Source organism: Poromitra crassiceps, assembly GCF_964638095.1.
Source record: "Poromitra crassiceps genome assembly, chromosome: 1".
Taxonomy (NCBI): domain Eukaryota; kingdom Metazoa; phylum Chordata; class Actinopteri; order Beryciformes; family Melamphaidae; genus Poromitra; species Poromitra crassiceps.
In genome coordinates this window covers 109,496,006-109,519,479 of record NC_139623.1, presented here as the reverse complement: position 1 = coordinate 109,519,479, position 23,474 = coordinate 109,496,006, and the positions used below count along the sequence as shown (strand labels likewise).

The window sequence follows — 23,474 nt, the reverse complement described above, 5'->3', positions numbered from 1 at the left end:
CATCTGCTGCTTTTATTTTTTAGAATTGAAATATATCCGCTTTCAAAATGTCCCTCTGTGACTTTTCTTAGAAACAATTGCTGTACAAAGTATGATTTAAAGTGGTGTTTTTACCCTCTCTCACATGTGGACTGAGCCACCTATACATTATTTTTTAATCATTACAACCATGTTCACTTGAACAATATCACCATATGACTAGTACCTAGTTCATAATTAGAATAGTTTTTGAATGTTATTTAAAGTGCTGTTCTGATTCTGTTTAACCCTCTCACACAGCAAAAAGCCAAAGAGATCACAGAGACAGAGGCAACAAAACAACCGACTAAAACCTCTCACTCTAGCCTACGACGGGGACACCGACATGTAGCGCCTCGCCAAGTACTTCACCTGTCACAGAGAGTCACTTCATGATGCCATCACCGTGCGGGGACAAAGATGTCACAGAGAGCCACTTCATGATGCCATCACCGTGTGGGGACAAAGATGTCACAGAGAGCCACTTCATGATGCCATCACCGTGTGGGGACAAAGATGTTTGCAGTGAGAACAGGCACCACATCACAGGGTGGTGAAATCACGGGAAATCCTCTTTGTAAAATACACTTGTGGGGTTTAACCATTTCAAGTAGAGCTCCATTCATTTCCCTTTTTTCTCTTAGTTTTTGATATTTTCTTTTTGCAAGGGCCTTTGTGACCTCCACCAATAAGACATGCCTTCTTTCCCCCCCCCCCCCTGTCCCGCCTGCCCACCCCCTCCCTCTTTCTACAAAGAAAAAGACACGAGAGAAGGCGAGGTCTGCGAAAGACAGACCCAATTTCTGCCGTCTTTGAACATGGCGCAGCACAAGCCCCAACGCTCTCCCCGCCACCCCCCACACTGCGCGCGCGCGCGTGAGCTTCTGCTTGTGCCGAAAAATGCTGAGTAGCTTTGAGGCTTAGGACGCTGTGACGGTTCCTACGTTGCCAAAAGTCACCGCAAGGAAGAGGAGGGAGGAGGGAGAGGAAAAGCTCCATAAAAAGGCTTGGATTCCTTTTCTCAATCCTCAACCGGGTTTTGACTCAAATCTCTTTGACTGTCGTGAACAAAAAGGCCTGTGAGGAGGGATCAACTGATCTGTACCATGCTGATGGAGCCTGCCTCCCCCTTGCTTTCTTTCAGGCACTACATTGCACTATATTAGTGCAGCATGATATGCACATATGACTTCTTCTACCGTCTATTGCCATAAAACACTGCCTCTTCTACAGACCCAACCATAACGCAGCAAAGGTCAACTAAGGAAAACAACGGCAACAAGAATCAATGTGCACATGTATCACATTCTACAAAACAGCCGTGGAACAGTAGTCAATATATGTATAGATTTTATTTCTCACAACTGATTTTGGTTGTAGTCCAGTACCTTTTTGTGGTTTGTAGATTTCGTCTGGTGTTATCTTTCTATTTCTGCCCAGATGCAATCAAAAAAAACATGGTATCACCAGGTGACCGGTTTTTAGTTTTTATCACCTGCTTTACAGAAGGTTCTTTTTAACTGTGATATAATCTAATCTAATCTAATCTAATCTAATCAAATTTAAATTGTGGGTTCATGAATTTCACTAAATCTGTGGGGGGGGGGGGGGAGACACTAAAATGAAAAAAAAATAGAGACTGTTGAATTTAAACCATTATCTAATCTGATGCAAATGTAACCTCTGCCTTACTGACAATACTCAAATATTGACAGTCCTGTAATACAATTTTAACAATACTTGAATGGGGCCCTCCACAGGTGTAGACATAAAGAGGACTGTGATTGTTTTAAGCAAGCATCATGGGAGTATAGCGTTCCTTTCAAAAACCAGTTTTTCAAAACTTTTCATATAATAAACCATATCATAGGTGCTCTTACATTTTTCAGTCATACTAAATATAGTATAACAACATAGTCTGTATAAATTAAGGTAAATAAACAAACATTTTACAATATGTTAATGAAAGAACACGCTTCTGCGGAGGTTGACACAATGAGCAAACTGGTGTGGAGAATGTTTACTTTTTGGTTGTTGGATTTGTAAATAACAGCATTTTTTATTTTTTGAAGAAAAAAAAACAAGATATCAAAGTACGTGTACATTTATTTTGTATTGCACAAAAAATGTTTAGTTTGAATATTGCAAAGTGGGTGTATGATATTGCTGATTGTTGTCCTCATGATGCAAGTTGTATGTTGGAAAAACAAAAAGAAGAAGAAAAAGAAGCAGAGGGAGGCTCAGACTTTTGTACAGGTTGTTTATATGTACGGGAAGAATTACTACAAAATAAATGAGGAAATGGTTCTAAACATACAAAGTTACTGTCGATGCCGGCATACAGTATGTTGTGTGATAGTTCCTCTCCAGAACATCAACATGGCAGCAGGGCTGGGCAATATGGACCAAAAATCATATCTGTATTTTAGGCTGTGTGTGTGTGTGTGTGTGTGTGTGTGTGTGTGTGTGTGTGTGTGTGTGTGTGTGTGTGTGTGTGTGTGTGTGTGTGTGTGTGTGTGTGTGTGTGTGTGTGTGTGTGTGTGTGTGTGTGTGTGTGTGTGGAGAGATGTGTGGATATAATGACTAAGTGGGTAAAGGCAAATAATAGAACAGCTACAGCAGTCTGGTAAGTTCAGAATATGACATTATTTACTGTAATACAGGCTTTAAAACCATGAAAACACAACACATACGATGCCATACGATATCTAAAATGATATCTAGTCTGTAGTCTCATATCACAATATGGATATATTGCCCAGCTTCATTTATCTGACCAGCTCTGTTGGTGTTTACAGCAGGGGTTCCCAACCTTTTTTGTGCCAAGGACCGGTAGATACATGTAAAAAACAGTCGCGGACAGGTTGTCAATTTTAATGGTTTTAGTTACATATATATTTACTCACCAGGTGGTGACAAAGGGTAAATAACAGCCTTTTGTGTTGTACTGTATGTAGCCTACAGTATTTTTTTTGTTTTTGTTTCAACTACAAACATAAATAAACGTCAACTTGAAACTATGTTTCAACTACCACACACAGCCTATAATATTATAGCCTATGTTTATAAAAAAAGAGATTGTGGACCGGGCTCGTGGTCCGGTACCAAATGCGTTGCGGCCCGGTACCGGTCCGCGGCCCGGTGGTTGGGGACCACTGGTTTACAGTATGTGATGCATCAAAACCAACCATCCAAAAATACACACAAAACAAAAACACTGCCGCTGACTTGCCACTAGGTGTCAGCCCTTGACAACAGTAAAGAAAAGTTGCATCTCAAAAGTGTGTACAGTCAGTGAGGACCTCCCTCCCGACCCTGCCACCCCCCCCCCTCTCCCAATTAAAACCCCTTCTCATCCTCTCTTTCGCCCTCTCACTTCACTCCTTTCTCTCTCTCTCTCTCTCACTTCTCTGTCACTCCCCAAGTCATCTATCCCTCCCCTCATTCTCATTTCCTCTCCCCCCCCCCGCCCGCCCGCCCTCCCCACTCTCTCTGAACCTCAGAGCGCGCTATATAAAACATGCGCCACACTGACAGTCAGATGTACAAACACCTCCAGTCACACCACAGCGTCTCAAAACCCTGCAAAAAGCAGAGCAGACACTTCAAGCTGTACAGCAGAGAGAGCTGTCCATCCTGAAAGAGCTTCATCTTTGCTGTCAAGTTTGGCAGCTCATATTGCTCCAGTTAGAATCTTCTTCAACGAAGGAGATTTGTGTGCGGCTGATCAGAGACAGCGGATTGAGAAGACGGGCTGACTGAGGACAAGTTGACATGAAGGGGGACGTGAAGAGCACATGTCTGTGGACCGCCACCCTGCTACTGGCATTCATCTCTCTGGTAAGTTGGACATGCCATTTTGATACCATAATGCCTGAAGCCTAGCCTTTTTCCTCACATGGTTTTATGTATTTTTTGACCTTCCACTATCTGCTGTAGTCAGTCATTGTCAGAATTCAAAGTTCATCACCAAGTACAGTGAATGTACAGGGATCTGGTCTCTGTGACATTGGTACAGAGACATATGAGTACTTAGAGTTCCACATAGTACCAAGGACAACAAAGCACTTATCTCAAATGTATCACTGCAAGACCATGTCACTTGCAGGTCTGGTAACAAGCTCTGAAGGTTGAGCAAAATGTTGAGAAAAATTTCACTTTTTTCAGCACCATGTTCAGCTCTTTGTCTTTTGTTCACTGAGTTGTTCTGCCTAAGTTAAAAGGCATTATTCAAAGCACTGTTTTCTGCAATGATACTAATCAAACATTGTGATAATAAATGTACACAATGCACAAATCAGTTTGTCAACTGATTCATCAATTCACTAGCATGGGCATTCATTAACCAGGTTTAGTGTGAACACAAGGTTTCAAATCCAAACCAGAAGCTTGGAAAATCCGCCCGAATACAGTCCCAGCGGAAATCTCTTCCCCAGGAATAGCTGTTCATTTCTGCATTACTTTTAGCCTGCTTTCTTCCATTTACTGAAGAATCTATTTGACAGTACAGCAGGGAATAGCCGGAGCCTGTGATGACAAACACAGCAGAGAATAGCCTGAGCCTATTATGACAAACAGCAGAAATGCTCCTAACTTGACAGTTTGTGACAACCCAATTCCTTTAATCCTGTGAGAGACAGTATATGATCAATGTGTCAACAAAGCAATCAAAGGAGAACAGGACCACTCCTCCATAAACTTAACCCCCACAAACTTGACTGGCCTTAAATAGCTCCCCTACTGTTATCAGTGTTTAATTTGCATAGTGATGGAAAGCAGTCAATTACGATTAATTATTCTCTACAACTTAATACCCATTATCGAATTGAATTCACCGTCTTGAAAACCATCAACTCAATTTCACAGCTGACTAAGCGCACTAATCATTTCACCCTGCCTTTTACTTATGGAGCCTTCCTATTTTCAAGGAACACTGGGATTCCACAAATGCACAGGCAAAAAGACGTTAAGCTACACACATTCTCCTATTGTAATATAAAAAAAAGCATTCATCATTAACTATATGCCTTTCACATATTTACAATAGCATTGTGGTATAGCAGCACATCTCCTAGCATCACTTGATGTGAGTGTTTTTCCAGGCTGGGCTGCCAAATTGCTTCGCTATGCTTTAATGGGATGATTATAATTGTTTGGTACTCTGCGCATCCTAAGCTTTCGCCTCCAGCTCCTTCGACAGATTGACAGACCCATGGGAACCTCACAAACTTATTTTGGCCGCCTTTGAACCAAGTCGTGTGTGAAATAATATGATTATGCATTTTTCCTCTGGGGAAGTTGGAAAACTAGTGGCTAGAGTTTTTTTTTTTTAACTGCCCTGCTCGAATAGCCCTCAGTCTGTCCATGTACAGTCTTCATCCTCCTTAGAAGAAGTTGTTTTTAACTGCCCTGCTCTAATAGCCCTCAGTCTGTCCATGTACAGTCTCCATCCTCCTTAGAAGAAGTTGTTTTTAACTGCCCTGCTCTAATAGCCCTCAGTCTGTCCGTGTACAGTCTCCATCCTCCTTAGAAGAAGTTGTTTTTAACTGCCCTGCTCTAATAGCCCTCAGTCTGTCCATGTACAGTCTTCATCCTCCTTAGAAGAAGTTGTTTTTAACTGCCCTGCTCGAATAGCCCTCAGTCTGTCCATGTACAGTCTTCATCCTCCTTAGAAGAAGTTGTTTTTAACTGCCCTGCTCTAATAGCCCTCAGTCTGTCCATGTACAGTCTCCATCCTCCTTAGAAGAAGTTGTTTTTAACTGCCGTGCTCTAATAGCCCTCAGTCTGTCCGTGTACAGTCTTCATCTTCCTTAGAAGAAGTCATGGTGATAATCGTGCCCTGGCCTCTCAAAGCGCTGCTGCAGTAATAGGGCTCAACTCCACTCTCCACAGCTGCCTGTGATGTCTTGACACACTTTGTGATTTGTCATCATCTCTGACCCCCCCAGGTAACACTTTGATATCAGTGGGAGAATATAGACCCAGCTCTTAGTGCCCTTAGTCCATCCATCAAGTCAACTAGGAGGGGGGCATCACAAGTCAACTAGGAGGGGGGGCATCACAAGTCAACTAGGAGGGGGGGCATCACAAGTCAAATAGGAGGGGGGCATCACAAGTCAACTAGGAGGGGGGCATCACAAGTCAACTAGGAGGGGGGCATCACAAGTCAACTAGGAGGGGGGGCATCACAAGTCAACTAGGAGGGGGGCATCACAAGTCAACTAGGAGGGGGGGCATCACAAGTCAACTAGGAGGGGGGGCATCACAAGTCAACTAGGAGGGGGGGGCATCACAAGTCAACTAGGAGGGGGGCATCACAAGTCAACTAGGAGGGGGGCATCACAAGTCAACTAGGAGGGGGGCATCACAAGGCAAATAGGAGGGGGGCATCACAAGTCAAATAGGAGGGGGGCATCACAAGTCAAATAGGAGGGGGGCATCACAAGTCAACTAGGAGGGGGGGCATCACAAGTCAACTAGGAGGGGGGGCATCACAAGTCAACTAGGAGGGGGGGCATCACAAGTCAACTAGGAGGGGGGGCATCACAAGTCAAATAGGAGGGGGGCATCACAAGTCAAATAGGAGGGGGGCATCACAAGTCAAATAGGAGGGGGGCATCACAAGTCAACTAGGAGGGGGGGCATCACAAGTCAACTAGGAGGGGGGCATCACAAGTCAAATAGGAGGGGGGCATCACAAGTCATCTAGGAGGGGGCATCACAAGTCAACTAGGAGGGGGGCATCACAAGTCAACTAGGAGGGGGGCATCACAAGTCAACTAGGAGGGGGGGCATCACAAGTCAACTAGGAGGGGGGCATCACAAGGCAAGACAAGTTCAATTCACTGTAAATGACTGTGACTACAATCAAAGCCTGGCCTCAAACGACTGTAAAAGACAGCAGGATGCTCTGTGAAAAGAAGGCCTATTATCAAAGATGATAACGTGTTATCTTTTGTCTCTGTTATTGAATGTACCTTGATTCACCCACAGAGGTGGAGTGTTATTTTAGAGGTACTTGTCATTCAGATGTGGCTGGTGTGGCTGACAGTCATAAATTAGATCAGTGTAAACTGTGTGGCAGCTGGGTGGCGGTTAGTTGTTAGAGTGATTGTCTCATATCCAAAAGGTCACCGGTTTGATCCCCACCACCACAGCCATGTGTCCTTGAGCAAAATGCAGAACCCCCTATTTTCTCACTCAATTCTATGCCTCTCTGGTTAACAGCATCAGTTAAATAGCAAAATAAAGGGGGGGGGGGGGGTTGTTAGATCTATTCAATGTGTGAACCTCCTTCTCAAACCTCATGTAGTATTCACGCAAACACACCAATATTAAAGGCCAATAATTCCATTAAGCATGCAATTTCTTGCAACACGCGACCCAATTCAGATTGTAAAGTGGCTCCTATCCGCCTGCTCCCTCTCCATTCTGACTCTGTAATGCCTGTTCAACTAGAGCTGTCGGGCCCACACAGCAGCCGCACATTCAGCTAAATGAAAACGGACATGCTTTCATTCTTCTGCCCAGGTGTTGTGTATTAACCCGCCACCAAGTTGTCTGGCTGCTCAGCTGCTGCTATTAAAATGTGGAATTTGTCGGCTGTTTGGGGGTCCAACCCCATAGAATATTCTCCAGGCTCCCAAGGGAAACCGGGGTTGTTTATCTTCCCATTTCAAAGAGAGGGACGCCTGCACCTTATCACAGCCTCCTCGCCAAGAGGAGATAACATTTAGGTTGGTCCACAAGCCTATACGCTGCATCTGGCAATCTGAGAGTAGCTGCTTCCTAAAGGACTTCTGCATGGCCATGCGCTCTATGTTATCTTGTCCAGGAATTCTGCCTTATACTTGGGACTTGGGGAATCATATTAACAGACCACTAAATAGGGTTGGGGGGTGGGAGACTGCTGCATAACAACTAGCTGGTCCAAAAGTTGAAAAAACTCAAGCATGAAATTGAAAGGCTCCACGCTTGATTGAGTAATATGTTTGAATATGTTCAAATGAAGAACACTAATTATAAAATATTTTGCACACTAAATATCACTGCTTCTTGACACAACTGTCATACACACACTTATATGGGTTTTTGAAAACTGATAGGATACCAGTATTTCTGTGCTGAGGCTGCTGATAACCAATATTATGGTCCGATATTTAAGATCTTTAAATTTGAATTGCTTTTTATGCCCCCAAAATAAAAATCTATGTTCCCCAGAATTATATTCCTTGCAAGGTTGGAAATCCACTGAAACAGCACTTAGACCATTAAGGGAAGTTAATGCAAACATTAATTTTGGTTTAGCAGCTCCTTAAGGCATGGTGACCACCTCACCTATTCCATTGATTTCATTTACTGCCTTGAAATGAAGAATTCATAAAAAGAAAACATTTTTGAACAAAAAATGACAGAAAATTAATCTGCAACATTTGAGTTATAATCGATTATAATATTTATTATAATCGATTCATCATTTAGGCATACGGAAATTCTCTCATTCCAGCTTCTTAAATGTCAAGTCAAGTCTAGTTTATTTAACCCCTAATTCACAACAAGCATGTCTCAGAGGGCTTTATAGAGAATATGTCTAGCTAAGTCTAGCTACAGTAAGCACCCTCAATAAACAGGATTGAACAATCTTATATTAGACAGAGGGGGGAGAGGGGAGGGGAGAGAAGGGAGAGAGCAGTGGAAGGGAGGGGAAGAAGAGAGCAGAACAAACAGGGTGTACTGGGGCTGGGCGATACGGTTTAAATCAATATCACAATAATCATAAGGATCATTCTCGATATGAACGTATATCACAATATGGTTCATGGAAGCAAAATCATGTTTAGTAATCCAATTATCATCATATATTATAATTACCGCATGTCATATCGTCATGATATGATACCACTGAAAGACGACAAACGATAGTACTGAATTATCGCCCAGCCCTAGGGCATACAGCTGTTACTCATTCCGCCCGGCCACTCTGCCGCAGCACCAGCGCCACACCACCAGCGCCACACCACCGCCGAGGCAGCTGCGGCACACCGGAACCGGCAGCAGAGCGGCCAAACCAAACAAGCAACATCTGCAGACATTCTGATTACTCTAACCTTAAAACGAACGAACTAGCAAACAAGGAATCTAGCTAATCTACAGCCTAGTAGTCTGCCAAATCCTAACGTACTCTAGCCTACTCTAATCTAATCTAATCTAATTTTAGCCTGAACTATAGAACATTTAAAAGAAATCTAGCTAATCTACAGCCTAACCTAAACTAGTCTAACCTACCGGCATGTGAATATTTTCTGGTTTCTTTAGTCTTCTATGGCAGTAAATTGATTATCTTTGGGTTGTGGGCTGTTGATCAGGACAAAAGAAGACAGGGCATTTGGGGAAAAAGTGATTGACATTTTTCACATTTTTGTGAAATTTTATAGACCAAATGACTAATCGATTATCCGGGAAAATAATCAACAGATTAATCGATAATGGAAATAATCGTTAGTTGCCCTAATTTCGGGTTTTACAGACTATTATTATGTAGCTGTCTGTCATGTTTGCGGTGGTCGGCATTGACTGGTCTCCCATTCTTATTTAAGTCCAATATCCGTGTCTAACATTCTTGGTCAAAGCCCAACTGTTGGCCTGTGCGCTACCATGATTTTCCCTGCCTATTATTGAACACCAATTTTCCATATTTCTCTCTGAAGTCTCTTTCATGCACACACACATCTACAACACACACACAAACACACACACACACACACACACACACACACACACACACACACACACACACACACACACACACACACACACACACACACACAGACAGTGTGCCTTGCTAGCATGTTTTTGAACCTGGCAAGAGGTAAATCTTGGCCCTTGGGTGTTGGTGCAGTCAGTGGGGTGTTCTGGATATAAACATAGCTTTAGTCAGGACTGCCTCTGATCTGCCTAATCTCCTGGGGCTGGATTACAGGTTGGGCTGTAATCCGTGAAGTGGGGTCTCTGTGAATGTGCTCTAATCCAGAGACTGTCAGGTGCTTTAGATGAAAGCTAATGGCATGTCACAGTTTCAGGACCATACATAACGCATGGCGACAAGAGAGCCAGATCCCACAAGAAGGAATTAGCTGTGAGGATGAGTGAGGATGACTGGGCATGCACTTCAGAGGTGCTGTGGAATTCTGCATGTTATAACCTTGGAGACAAGAGTGAAGAGTTCCCGTCCAAAAATCCAACTCCACCATTAGGGAAAAAAGTGTCACCGCTTACGAAATGACCAAAGTTGCAAAGTCCAAAGTTACAACAAACTATGTTGCTTTTTAAGATACTAGTCAGCAACGTAATTGTTTAATTGACTAAACTGATTGGCGTTTTCCCCAAAAGGTATATGCGTTGTGTTGTGAGAAATAGCCTAATCATATATTCAAAACATACTCTATCTACACCGCATAATGATGTGTACAAATTGTGAACTTGACAATCATTTGAAATGAAATGGAAACCCAAAGCTCAAAGCAGTTTTGTAATGCATCCCTTGATATAGTCACCGGAATCCGCTGAGATTGAAACCCAGTTACTGAGCAGCATTCAGTAATTAAACTGCACTACGAAATAATCGTTCATTTGATCATTATAGACCACTGCAGTCTTTAACCATTCAGAATAGAAAAAGGCATGGAAAATAAATGGGGCTTACAACATTTGAATTACGTGTTGCACATTTCTGAAACTGAACCATTCACATGTTCTTGATACACAGGGAATTCAGAGAAGATTAATTCAGCTATTGCAAACGCATGAAAATGAATTGAATTGGAGTCTTGAAGAGGAATGTTCAGTTAAGGATTTCACATCTAACCTGGGAACCTGACGAATCTGCAAGCTCATGTTTTATTTGCTCTGGCAGATGCAAATTGGTCTGGCGATGTCAGGCTACAGTACATCCATTTTAGGAAAAAATAACCTGAAGTTCAACATTTTTCATTCAATTTCTCCTTCAAATAATTTTGAACCTGGTAACAAAGCAATCTGAGGTGTACATATGAAGAGCTTAGTTACTGTATGCCAGGGGTACATGTACTGCTCCCCCAGGGGTACTCAGTTACTTTGGGGGTACACCAAAAACTCTACCTTTTGGAGGGTAGGGGTACACAGCAGGAGGTTGAATGTTGAAGGGGTACAGGAACCACTGCTATGTTCATTTGTTAACCAGTGACTTCAATTACCTGCTATCCTTGAAAAGGTGCCTTATCACTATGTCACTCTTGAAACCAGAGACAAGAGTTTGGAACTGCTTCGCTGACGATGTATAAGATACTAACTCTGTGGCCTCATACTCATAGACACAATTTCACTGAACTTTTACATTCTAAGGAGCTTTATATTATAGTAGGGCCAGTAAGGGCTTTTTTTTCAATACAACATTACAGGTTAGGTAGTTCTGTGCCTGTTTCTACCAATGGAAGACGGAAGGAAATGTTGATTGCTGAAATTCAGTGGCATTTCTCTTATATACAAGTCACTCCAAGAATTCTCCTTTGAAGGTGCTGCAGTTTCATTTGTGTATTAAAGCGGCAGTAGGCAATATTATTTCATTATAATTTTGTTTGAAATAACTAATTTGGACTATTGCATATCACTAATCACTAAAATATTTCATTGAAGGGTTACATTAAACGCCTCTGTGAGCGCCCGCCCCTTTGAATTTATTTTATTATTATTATTATCATCATTTTCTTTACTGAGCCGTTCTGAAACAAACAACCAATCAGGGTTAGCTAGAACGTAACTAGCCAATCACAGCACACAAACAAGGGTCATTTGGGTTCTACTCTCTGCTATGTTGCTATGGTTATGCATTGTGTAGGTACATTCCATGGCTGTAGTATGCTCAAACTACATTAAGCCACTGCTTTAAGGCTTAACGCAGTAAGTTCAAATGAACGTTTAAGGTTTAAGCTAATTGTTTGCATTGGTTTGTGGAACAGTTGTATTGTGTCATTCTCTCTTTCCATGTTTGAAAGGTGTTATTTGATTTCACATATCAAATCACATATGAAGAAGCCTAGGTCATGATCCTCCCTAGTCAGAGAGCCTGTCCTCACGAAGGACACAACAGCTACTACTGTAAGCAGAAGAAGTCCACCAAAGGCACACTCACAGAGTTCCAAGGCCATTCATCACGCAGCGCTCTTCAAAACAACCAGAGGCCATCTTTTCAAACTCCTCCACTGTACATTCAAGTTCACAAATTGAACACATAGAAAGCTCACAACTACTGTGACATTTCAGTACTGTGGCCACTGGGTGTGGCTCAGCACACACCCTGGCCTACTACAGTACCACAATGTCATTCAGTGAACTTTCTCAATGAGAGAAGACCTTATTTTCAGAGTATTGATCGGAGGGGTAAAGGTACAAAATGTAAACGCTTCGCCCAGATAGATCTGCTGTCACGTTCCTCAGCTGGGGTTAGGCCTTCACTGTCAGCGGCCTCCATGGGGTGAACGGGGAATCTTAGCTCTCTCATCTGTGTGATTGTTAGAGGAGAGAGAGAGACTGAATCATCGATCATCCATTCAGGGCACATTCAGAAGGTAATAGTCTGGTGTTGCATCATGTCTGCACTGAAGAAGCGCTTCATTCATCTTGATGTATGGCAGGAATACCCTTAATCTTGATTAGGACACCCTGCAAAAGACATCTAGGTCATGTGGCATCTGGGCGGTGCAGAGATAAAAGCACTCTCCTACCACCATGGAGACACAGGTTCAATTCCCGGCTTGGTCAGATGTTCCTACAGACACAATTAGCCGCGTCTGCGGGTGGGAAGCCGGTGGGAGTCCTGGTCGCTGCACTAGTGTCTCCTCTGGTCGGTTGGGGCACCTGTTTGGGGGGAGGGTAACTGGAGGAAATAGCGTGATCCTCCCATGTGCTCTGTCCTGCCGGTGAAACGGCACTGTCAGGTGAAAAGAAGTGGACATGTGTTGGAGGAAGCATGTGCTAGTCTACGACTCTCTCGTAACGGACAAGCCCGTCTTTTATTGTCACACGAACACCACAATACATGCATGCGGCCACAACACACTCATGCTGACGGTGGCCAGTGAAAAGTGTCCTCTGCATTTAACCCATCCAGGCATGTCCTTTCCTCCGGGGGGCAGGCCAGGAGCAGTGGTCGCTTTCTCGTACAGCGCCCGGGGACCAACTTCGGATGTTGTCGTCACTGGTCGGATGACGATGACGATCTGATCTTCTGCATGTTTTTAGTGGGGGGGTTATATACGGAGGAACCCCCTGGGGGAGCACGGGGAGAACATGCAAACTCCACACAGAGAGAAAGGCCCTTACGACGAGATACCCCACCTGGGCAGTGGGCACTGAAGATATGGGGGGGGAACACAACCACAGCGCCCACAGTGTCCCAGGCGAGAATTGAACTCAGGACCTTCTAACTGTGAGGCGACAGCGCTACCGACTGCGCCACCGTACCCCCGCCAGAACCCTCTCCCCAGAACAGCAGAGGGGGTGGTGGAGCAACAATGGGGACAGCAGGGGAAATGGCCAAGTGCAATTGGGGAGAAAATGGGCAAAAGATCTGAAAAATCTTGCTAAAAAAAGAAAAGAAAATGTATGTAGATATTGGAAAAAACTGACATTGCAATATTTTTTTATTCTGCGATATATATTGCGATATGAAAAAAACAGGAATTTTCACCAAAAGTCTTAAATAGGTCTATCAAGCCTTGCCTGTTTAAGAAGATGGCCTAGTGGGTAACGTGCACGGTTGACGTAGTAGGAAGTGAGTGTGTTTTTAGCCGCAGCCAGGGTGAGTTGCAGGATCCTAAGTGAGTAAAGGTACTATAGTTAGTAGGAAAAGAGCTTAGAACGTCACAGAGAGGGCGTGCATTACTGTATCTTATGAGTTAATTTGCCTTACTTGACATTGCACGCTCTGCGATGTGACTATTGCGCATGTGCACATTGCGATGACGATGCTGAAACGATATATTGTGCAGCCCTAGTAGACATGTAGGTCCACAGGTGTCCGCACTCTCCACTCTACAGTAGGTGTTGAGTGCGTAAAATATATTTTTGTGTGTGTTAGGGTTATGCTGTTTGTGGTGTTGGTATTTTCTGTTAAAAATTGGAAGTAATGGTGACTTTGTTTGGTTTGCAGGTTACTAGTGCCCAGTCACCTGGTTCTGCAAATTCGCACCTGAGAGAGAGCCCAAAGTCAAAAGTGAAGACCTTCTGGACTGAAAGCAGCAAGGCCCTCTCCATCAGTCGCCTGCTCTCCCAGACCCTGTACGGCAAAGAGAACTTTACCTCCCTGGATCTTAACTATGATGAGGCAGACCCTTACTCTCACCAGGAACGGTGGAACTGGCTTTACAACCTTTCAAACCCCCACGATCCTCGATCCAGGTCCAAAAGGAGGCCTATCGTCAAGACTGGCAAGTTCAAGAAGATGTTCGGTTGGGGCGACTTCCACTCCAACATCAAGACGGTGAAACTTAACCTTCTGATCACCGGCAAGATCGTGGATCATGGCAATGGTACATTTAGTGTCTACTTCCGCCACAATGCCACCGGTCAGGGCAACGTGTCTGTGGGGCTTGTGCCACCGACCAAGGCTGTGGAGTTCCAGGTCCACCAGCAGAACAAGCAGGAGCAGCAGACGGCTCTGGAGTCCAAAGACACCAAGCTGTTCAACTGCCGAGTGGAGTACGAGAAGGTGGAAAAGGGCACCAGGAACTCACTGTGTGCCCACGACCCCTCCCAGAGTTGCCCCCAAGAGCAGACCCAGAGCCATGTGTCCTGGCTGTGCTCCAAGCCCTTCAAAGTCATCTGCATTTTCATCACCTTCTACAGCACCGACTACAAGCTGGTGCAGAAGGTGTGTCCAGATTACAACTACCACAGTGACACCCCATATCTTCCCACCGGGTGATCACCTGATTGGATGAGGGGGTAAAAAATTTAAAATAAAAAGACACAGAGACAGGACGTTGACGTCCTGAGAGATGATTTATTTGGACGAAAATGGAGTTATGCACTATAGAAAAGAGACACTTGGAAACTGAACTGTTGACAGGTATTATTAAAGCTAATGTATTCCTGCTGCAAGATTGAGATTGCTCCGATGAACAGGCCTTCCCCGAGGTCATAATGAGAGCATTTAGGAAAGCATTTATAGGCTTTCAATACTCATAGTATATGCATAGCTGCTTACCTTGAAAGAACATTCTCAAGCCAATTGTATTTATGTAAATATTGTGGATCCCACATTATGCCAGAAATCAATTTGATTCATGTTTTTTTCATGTTAATTTAGTAGTATATCATTTAGTATTAGTATTTATGTTAATAGTGTGTGTCCATTTCAATCAATCTCTGGTAGTCACTGCAAACAAGTAAATGTCAATGCAAATAAGAAGAAGAATGCCAGTATGCATTAGAAGGCATAATGGAAAAAAGCGAACATATTTTGAATGGTGTTGTTTTCTGCAGTGTGATTGTTGAGTGAATATAGCCCTCTGATTTGTTGTTTGAATTTAGTCCATGTTCATGCATGAGCCGAATGTGGTAAACAACTGAATAATGTCCATCTACATTTTCATGTTAGAGCAGCTGTCAAAAAGAATCTTCAGCAAGTCACAGTTGTTATGGGAAGATAACAGAAACAATACCTTTGTTTTACTTTGTGCTAGCAGTCTTGGATGGATGAACAATGGATGGTATGACGGTAAATGACATAATTGGACGGCTTCCATCAGATCAAACATAAGCAGATATATTGTCGCAATAAATAACATTTGCAGAAGATACACAAGATGACAGATACAGAAAATAAATTTCTGCACTGCTCCTTAAAATAAATAAATAAATCAAACATAACTGTGCTCCGATTTTACTGTTTTCCCAGTCCAAGATCTTATCCTCGATGACTTGCAAGTCCAACAGTAGAATGGCTTTAAGTTGACATTTCTAGATCACCAACATTACAAGAAACCAAGAGTAATAGCTGTGAGGGCCTCAGCCAGTGTCCTGATAATATACAGTATGAAAAGAAAAACTACAGACCATCTTGCAATGGGACGCGACACCCGCAACTTAAAACAAATGTGGGCAAGGGGCCTAAAGTGGGGGGAGCATTGTGTGTGTGGGGGGGTGGGGACTTGCTTGGAACACGCCCATTTTCAAACTAGACCTTTTGATATTAACTACATACCTGTAAAGTTTTGTGCCTGCATCTTGTACGGTTTTGATGCTATCCCGTTTGCAAAATCTGTCCACAGACATAGAAACACCTGGCAAAGTACTCAAACTACTTCTGTGGTAGTTCCCGCTACAATAGGTGTCTCCAGGACCTAGGGTACATTTTCACGTTCAAAATTCCATATACTTTTCTGTCAGACCATATTCGACATCTGAGTACACAAAGGCATCACTTTGTGTTGAAAAGTGGTGGGGACATGTGTGTCCCCATTGTAAATGACACCTATGGCCGCACCACCGTTTGGAGGTTTTGGGTTTGAGCCTCAGTGAAAGCTTGGACTTTGAAAAACCTCTCAACTGAAGACTGAAAAGCTCTGACAGAAATGACTTGACCTTGTGAGACTCAGTGGCTCATAGAGTTTGACAGCTGCATGACAGGTTTGAGGTTGTTGTGGGCTCAAGCCTCAGTCAGCTAAGAGAGCTTTGAAAGTGGACACCCAGACGAAAGACTGAAAAGCTCTGAGAAAACCTTAAGAAGAAAAGTCTTAAGAAGTGTGACCCAGTGGCTCAGAGAGATTGATTGCTGCCCAGCAGTATTGAGGTTGTGCGTTCAAGCCTCAGTCAGTTTTGAGGTCTTGGGTTCGAGCCTCAGTTTTGAAGGCCGACAGCCGACAGCCAGATTAAAGAGAGAAAAGCACTCCGAAAAGAACTGTGAGAAAGAAGTGGAGCTGGTGGTGCAATGGTCGACCACATAGATGCGGCAGCCAGCGGTTAGCCGGCTCAATTCCCGCTCCACCACCACCACCTGGAGCTCCCCCAACCTCCACAGAGATATGAGCAGGGGATTATTGGGGAGGAATCCACAGACAGCTGAACTTTTACCGACACTGAAATTATTTTGTGATTTTGAGATACAGCTGCAGCCGCCAGGCTTTCAACTTCCTTTTGAAAACATGAAACACATCTAGACTATATATTGGGCTTTAGCATCTGATTTGAAAATGTAAAGAGTGAGACAGGTGGGATTTGAACCAGTGAACAACTACCAGTGGGCAAGCTCTGAGGTTTTCCCACGAGGACGTGGAAGTAAGCCCTTGTCCACACAGGACGCCGAACGTAAGTAGAACTGAAGCTTGAAGCAGGCACAAGCTGAACTGATGCCTAAGCGTTCACACAAGAAGCCCTCTCTTTTCCTCTCAGCGCCTCCTCAGCGCGCCTTGAACCCGCCCACAACTCCCATTGACTTCATGCCTGGCAGCTTCATGCTTCACGCGTCACGCTTGGAAAATAGGCGTGAATCCTAAACGATCGCTTGAGCAAGGCGTGAGCGTGGCTTCCGCGTGGCTTCAGCATGACACGGGCGTAGCTGGTGTGAACGGCTTTGCCTGTTAACAAGGACGCCTAAATGAAACTTGTGGGTTCAGCATAGGTTGAGCTTGGGTTGAGCGGCGCTTTGGCGTATAGTGTGAACGGGGGGTAACTCTTGTAGTAACCCTGAAAGCTGTAATTCCTCGAATGGCCACTTGAGGCAGGACTCAGAAGCCCCATCGTTCCGGTTCACCCCCATGTTAAGATGCCCCACTTTGTAACAGTGATTAAGCATCGTGACAGCCTGGACTAAAACACGGTTTTGGTCTATATAGCTAATTTCACCTTTTCGTAACAACCGTAGTAGGGGGTTCATTCCTTTCCTCGCCGGTTTGTAGTAAAATAGACAATATAAAAGGGGGTGATTGACAGGTCGCCTATCCAGTGATCGTGCAGCTTGCTGATAACGGACCAATAGCAGGCGGAGCTGCAGCTCTGGGAAACCCCCATCTCATGTGAGCTGCGCAAGGACCCAGATGGCGACAGGCAACACTTTGCTGCAAAACTTGAGTCCAAAAGATTGTGGATGGGTTTCTCCTTATTATTTAGGTCAGTGACAACTACTACTGCATCAGCCAGAGTCTGATGCAGGGATGGAACCAACAGCCTTCTGGACCACATCCATATGTTTATCTGGGTGAGCTACAGCCTACTTCCTCTGGCATAGAGCTGGGGAATATTATTGATGAAAAATCATATCTCGCTATTTTTAGGCTAAACGGTGATACACGATATATATGTCGGTATTTTCTACAAGTGGGCTAAATGTTCAGTTGTAAGTCAAAGCCACATGATGAGATGTAGGGCTGGGTGATAGGGGCTAAATCAAATATCACAATATTTTTGAGCAAATACCTCAATATCGATATTGCAACAATATTGTAGGGAGGAATATTGGTGCTTTCACAAAATATTTACACAATTGAATTTTTTAATACATAGTCATCAGTAATGTGGATATAATGACTAACTGGGTAAAGACAAATAATAGAATAACAGTCTGGGAGGGTCAGAAAATGACATCACTTTACTGTAATGCAGCTTTTAAAATCTGGAAAAGACAATGCATATGCCATATTAGCCGAGCCAAATAAGAGCTATGTAGCCTCATATCACCATATTACCATATCCAACACCTAAGACCATATCTAGTCTCACACCGCTGTATTATTACCATATCCAACACCTAAGACCATATCTAGTCTCATACTGCTGTATTATTATCATATCCAAAATCTAAGACCATATCTAGTCTCATATCACCATATTACCATATCCAACATCTAAGACCATATCTAGTCTAATATCACCATATTACCATATCCAACACCTAAGACCATATCTAGTCTAATATCACCATATTACCATATCCAACATCTAAGACCATATCTAGTCTAATATCACCATATTACCATATCCAACATCTAAGACCATATCTAGTCTAATATCACCATATTACCATATCCAACATCTAAGACCATATCTAGTCTCACACCGCTGTATTATTACCATATCCAACACCTAAGACCATATCTAGTCTCATACTGCTGTATTATTATCATATCCAAAATCTAAGACCATATCTAGTCTCATATCACCATATTACCATATCCAACATCTAAGACCATATCTAGTCTAATATCACCATATTACCATATCCAACATCTAAGACCATATCTAGTCTAATATCACCATATTACCATATCCAACATCTAAGACCATATCTAGTCTAATATCACCATATTACCATATCCAACATCTAAGACCATATCTAGTCTCATATCACCATATTACCATATCCAACATCTAAGACCATATCTAGTCTAATATCACCATATTACCATATCCAACACCTAAGACCATATCTAGTCTCATATCACCATATTACCATATCCAACATCTAAGACCATATCTAGTCTCATACCGCTGTATTATTACCATATCCAACATCTAAGAGCATATCTGGTTGTATTTAGGCAAGTAAAATAACGGTTGGGTTTAGGCAACAAAAGCAACTTTTAGTTGGGTTAGGTAGGGTTGGGCGATTTTGAAATCAAGATAATCATGATAATCATAAAGATTTTTCTCAATATCAATATGTATCACGATATGGTTCATGTATGCAGAATCACGTTAAATAATCAAATTAATTTCCATCTCATTGAACCGAATGGTAATGTTAGGTGTGACAAACGAAACATTCAGATAATATTCCTACCATACCTCATTTTGTCTGTTGTTTTTTTTAAAGTAAAATTTGATTGTAATCATGAATTTAGACAGCACAAATGTGTCACATTATTTCAATCATGAGAGACAAGTGCGTAAAATTTGACCAGCAAGCTTTATTCACAAATAGCATGGCGACTAATTTTGGCGTAATGACTTCATGGTAAGATGACACTCCTCTTGTGGTGAGAGAGGAGGGCATCTGCTTAGTCTAGAATAGAGAATCCTCCCCACATTCACCCGGAGTATCGCAGTGAACGGGAGCGCGACCACGGCCTTTAACGCAAGCGGCCTCCTCTTCTCTTTCTCTTCCGAGTCCTCGTCACGGGGTACCAGCCTGACGCGGCGCCTAATCCTAACGTCACTGAGGGACCCCCCCTCCCATCCCCCTATTGGCTATTGAAGATGGGGTGATGAATCAAGAGACACACGTCATAACCGACGTCACGCTTGACATGTTGAGAGCTGACCCCATTAAAATATCTTCATGTCATCATGATATGATTCCACTGAAAGACGATAAACTGTAATATTGAATTATTGCTCAGCCCTAGGTTTAGGTAAGTAAAACAACAGTTAGGTTTAGGCAACAAAGGCAACTTGGTTAGGGTTATGTTTGGGTTTGGGATTCAAACCAGGTCTCGAATGGGTCCGCCACTTCCACGCCTTCTCCCTATAGTGCGACTTTGACCTACTTAACCCTCAGACTGTTATTACATTCAAGACCACAGGGGGTCACCACAAGGTGGTCCTCTTTGGCATACCTTTTGCGTCGGCAATAGTCAATAGAGTGTGCCGGGATGACGTATTTTTGTAGGCCTACCTAGAAATCGCCACCATGCTGGTTCGTAAGGGGAAAAGGCAATGAGATTTTTGTATGGGGATTTCGGTTAAATGCATGACATAAGGTCTGTGGTTAACAAAAGTTTATGAAACAGCGAGGTTTGTGTTCAGCAAGATAACCTTCACAAAGCATTTTCTGAAAATTGTGTTAAAAGAAACACATTTACACTTCAAAAGTCATAAAAGTGGTCCTCGTTTGTGAAGATTATCTTGTTGAACACAAACTTTGCTGTTTCATAAAATGTTGTTAACCACAGACCTTATTTCATGCATTTAACCAAAATCCCCATATCCCATTGCCTTTTGCCCTTACGAACCAGCATGGCGGTTCGATTTGTTACGTCCTGACTCATTCCTGCGGTATATGACGCCGAGGGGCCGTGACAAATTGCCGTATTTTGACACCCCGGGAGTGAGACCGGGTTGGGTTGGGAATACAACTAGATGTTTATTATGTAACTAAATGGTTTTAAAGTCCAACTGTCCAACATGTATGTTATATTCTGTCTGATATGAAAAAAGGCGAGACACGCACAATCCAAAACCTGTATAGGGCAGGTGCAGAGCTCGAGGCAAGAATAATACAGAAAATAAATAAAGCTCGCACACTGCAAAGGCTCCAGTTTAGGTGTTTTTATTTGACACCGGTGGTTACGTTTCGGGCAGCATGCCCTTCCTTAGAACTGTCTGATGCCATGACCTGTCTGATGCCATGATAAAACACTTGCTTGTATTAATTTATTTTGTCTAAATTCAGAATGTTATTATTTAGAAAAACAAATAGTCAGAGATAGTCACAATAGACAATAGTCTGGAAACAAAATATTTTTCTTTTCCTTTTTCCATACAGTATGTTTCCAGACCTGGAAAATACTAAAATCTCCATACCTGCATAGGAACTCTGACTCATTTTGCCTTTATGACACACACACACACACACACACACACACACACACACACACACACACACACACACACACACACACACACACACACACACACACACACACACACACACACACGTAGAAAACAATACCAGCCAATGCTGTCGCGGCTGGTAAATATCTGTAGGCACTGGAATCATCATATATAGTGGAGAAGTGCTTCATAATGGAAGAAAAGGTCAAAAGCATTTATTTCTGTTTGGTTTTTGCTTTTACTTCAAGAAAAGAGTCTATTAGAGAAAGTGGAGAAGAAAAACAAGAGATAAAGAAGATAATTTCATACACTTCCATTAAAAAAGGATTGAGATACAAAACTAACATTGTGGTTAAAATGTGAAAAAACTGAGGCTTGCTAAAGACAAGAAAGGACGTGCATTAACAGAAGGTGCAAATCACACATTCCACCTATCAAACATTCGCACCTCTGGTATCAAAATGGCAAATTCCAGATGGGGGTAATGCGGGTTGTTAATGACATTGGATGTTTAAATTGGCTATTAAACCTTCATTACATAAATTGGGAGCCACTGGCACAATGTGAAGCATTTAGAGGAATGAGCACAATGTAAGTGGGAGCTCTGCAGTCAACGCCATAGGAAGAAGGAATAAAAGTGCCAATAGGAAACCTCTAAAAGGTACAAATGTGCACCTACAGTATAGGGCACATTCACTGCTGTCTATTCAAATGCAAGACTCTTACAGAGTGTCGGCTCTGTAGTAACTGTTAATGGCAGCCTGGATGACATACAATATACCGACAAGGCGATGTATTTTCTGACAGGCCACTCCGAAGAATAGGGGTGTGCCTGTGGGTTGAGTGAGCATAAAGAGGAATTTATGATGCGGAGGAACAAGGCTGGCAGACAGACATCACTAGAAGCTGACAGACATCACTAGAAGCACCTGACTCGTAAATTGAGAGCATGTCTCTGTCATCCACGAGAAGAGAGTGACTAATGTTTCAGATTGCTGTGTGGACTAGTTCTTTCATCTCAATCAACTGACTTTGATATCTCTCCACCGTTAACCCAATGTGCCAGAGATAGTTACTTTGTTCAGCTGCTGCTTCACACAATTAAAGGGACACTTTTACTGAGGCAATGCAGACGTACAGTATTATGCACATAATCTTATAAGTATTTAAGAACTTTAAACAGTCTGCTACAAATTTATCTGGTGGGTGTGAGAAAGATGCATTTGTTCTCTGAGATGTCATCTGGAAGAAACTTCAATCTATCGTTCTGTGCGCTATTTAATACATTCAGTGAAGTAATTAAACTGACAATTTAATATGACCTAAAACTTGATGAAGTGATGCTGTTGGGAAAAGTTTTTTAAAGGGATAGTTCACTCCAAAATCAAAAATACACATTTTTCCTCTTACCTGCAGTGCTATTTATCCATGTAGTTAATTTAGGTGTGAGTTGCCGACTTTTGGAGATATAAGCGGTAGAGATGTCTGGTGATGTCGAATACAATGGAACTGGATGGCACTCGGCTTGTGGTGCTCAAAGTGTACAAATACATTTGAATAAACTCAACAGCAATGTCTCTTTCCAGGAATCACAACCCGGTTACTCAAGCTAATCCACAGATCTTGTTGTGAGCAATTTCATGTAGGAACTATTTTCTTTCAACCCAGCTGCTAGCGAGCGAGCTAGCAGGTACTAGTGGGTGTAGTTCGGTAAGCGGGTCATGATTTCTGAAAAGAGACATTGCTGGTGAGTTTTTCAAATGTATTTTTTTTTTTTTGCGCTTAGGGGCACCACAAGCCGAGTGCCCTCCAGCTCCATTGTATTCGAGAGAAGGCAGACATCTCTACGGCAGATATCTCCAAAACTCTAC

General features: G+C 42.9%; 2 protein-coding genes across 2 annotated transcripts in view; both read left to right on the top strand.

Annotated features, from left to right (window-relative positions):
• thsd7ab (thrombospondin, type I, domain containing 7Ab) overlaps positions 1-370 on the top strand; it is a gene marked incomplete at both ends in the record, with an annotated part of 285,247 nt that extends 284,877 nt beyond the window's left edge. Inside the window, one exon of the mRNA XM_083641760.1 lies at positions 280-370. Coding sequence (XP_083497886.1) covers positions 280-370 — 91 coding nt within the window. The remainder of the gene's footprint in view (positions 1-279) is intronic.
• Positions 371-14,179: 13,809 nt separating this feature from the next.
• LOC310772641 (neurexophilin-1) lies at positions 14,180-14,977 on the top strand (the record flags this gene model as incomplete). The annotated part of the gene is made up of 1 exon (XM_083632492.1): positions 14,180-14,977. The coding sequence occupies one exon, from the start codon at positions 14,180-14,182 to the stop codon at positions 14,975-14,977; it is 798 nt and encodes a 265-aa protein (XP_083488618.1).
• Positions 14,978-23,474: the final 8,497 nt, after the last annotated feature.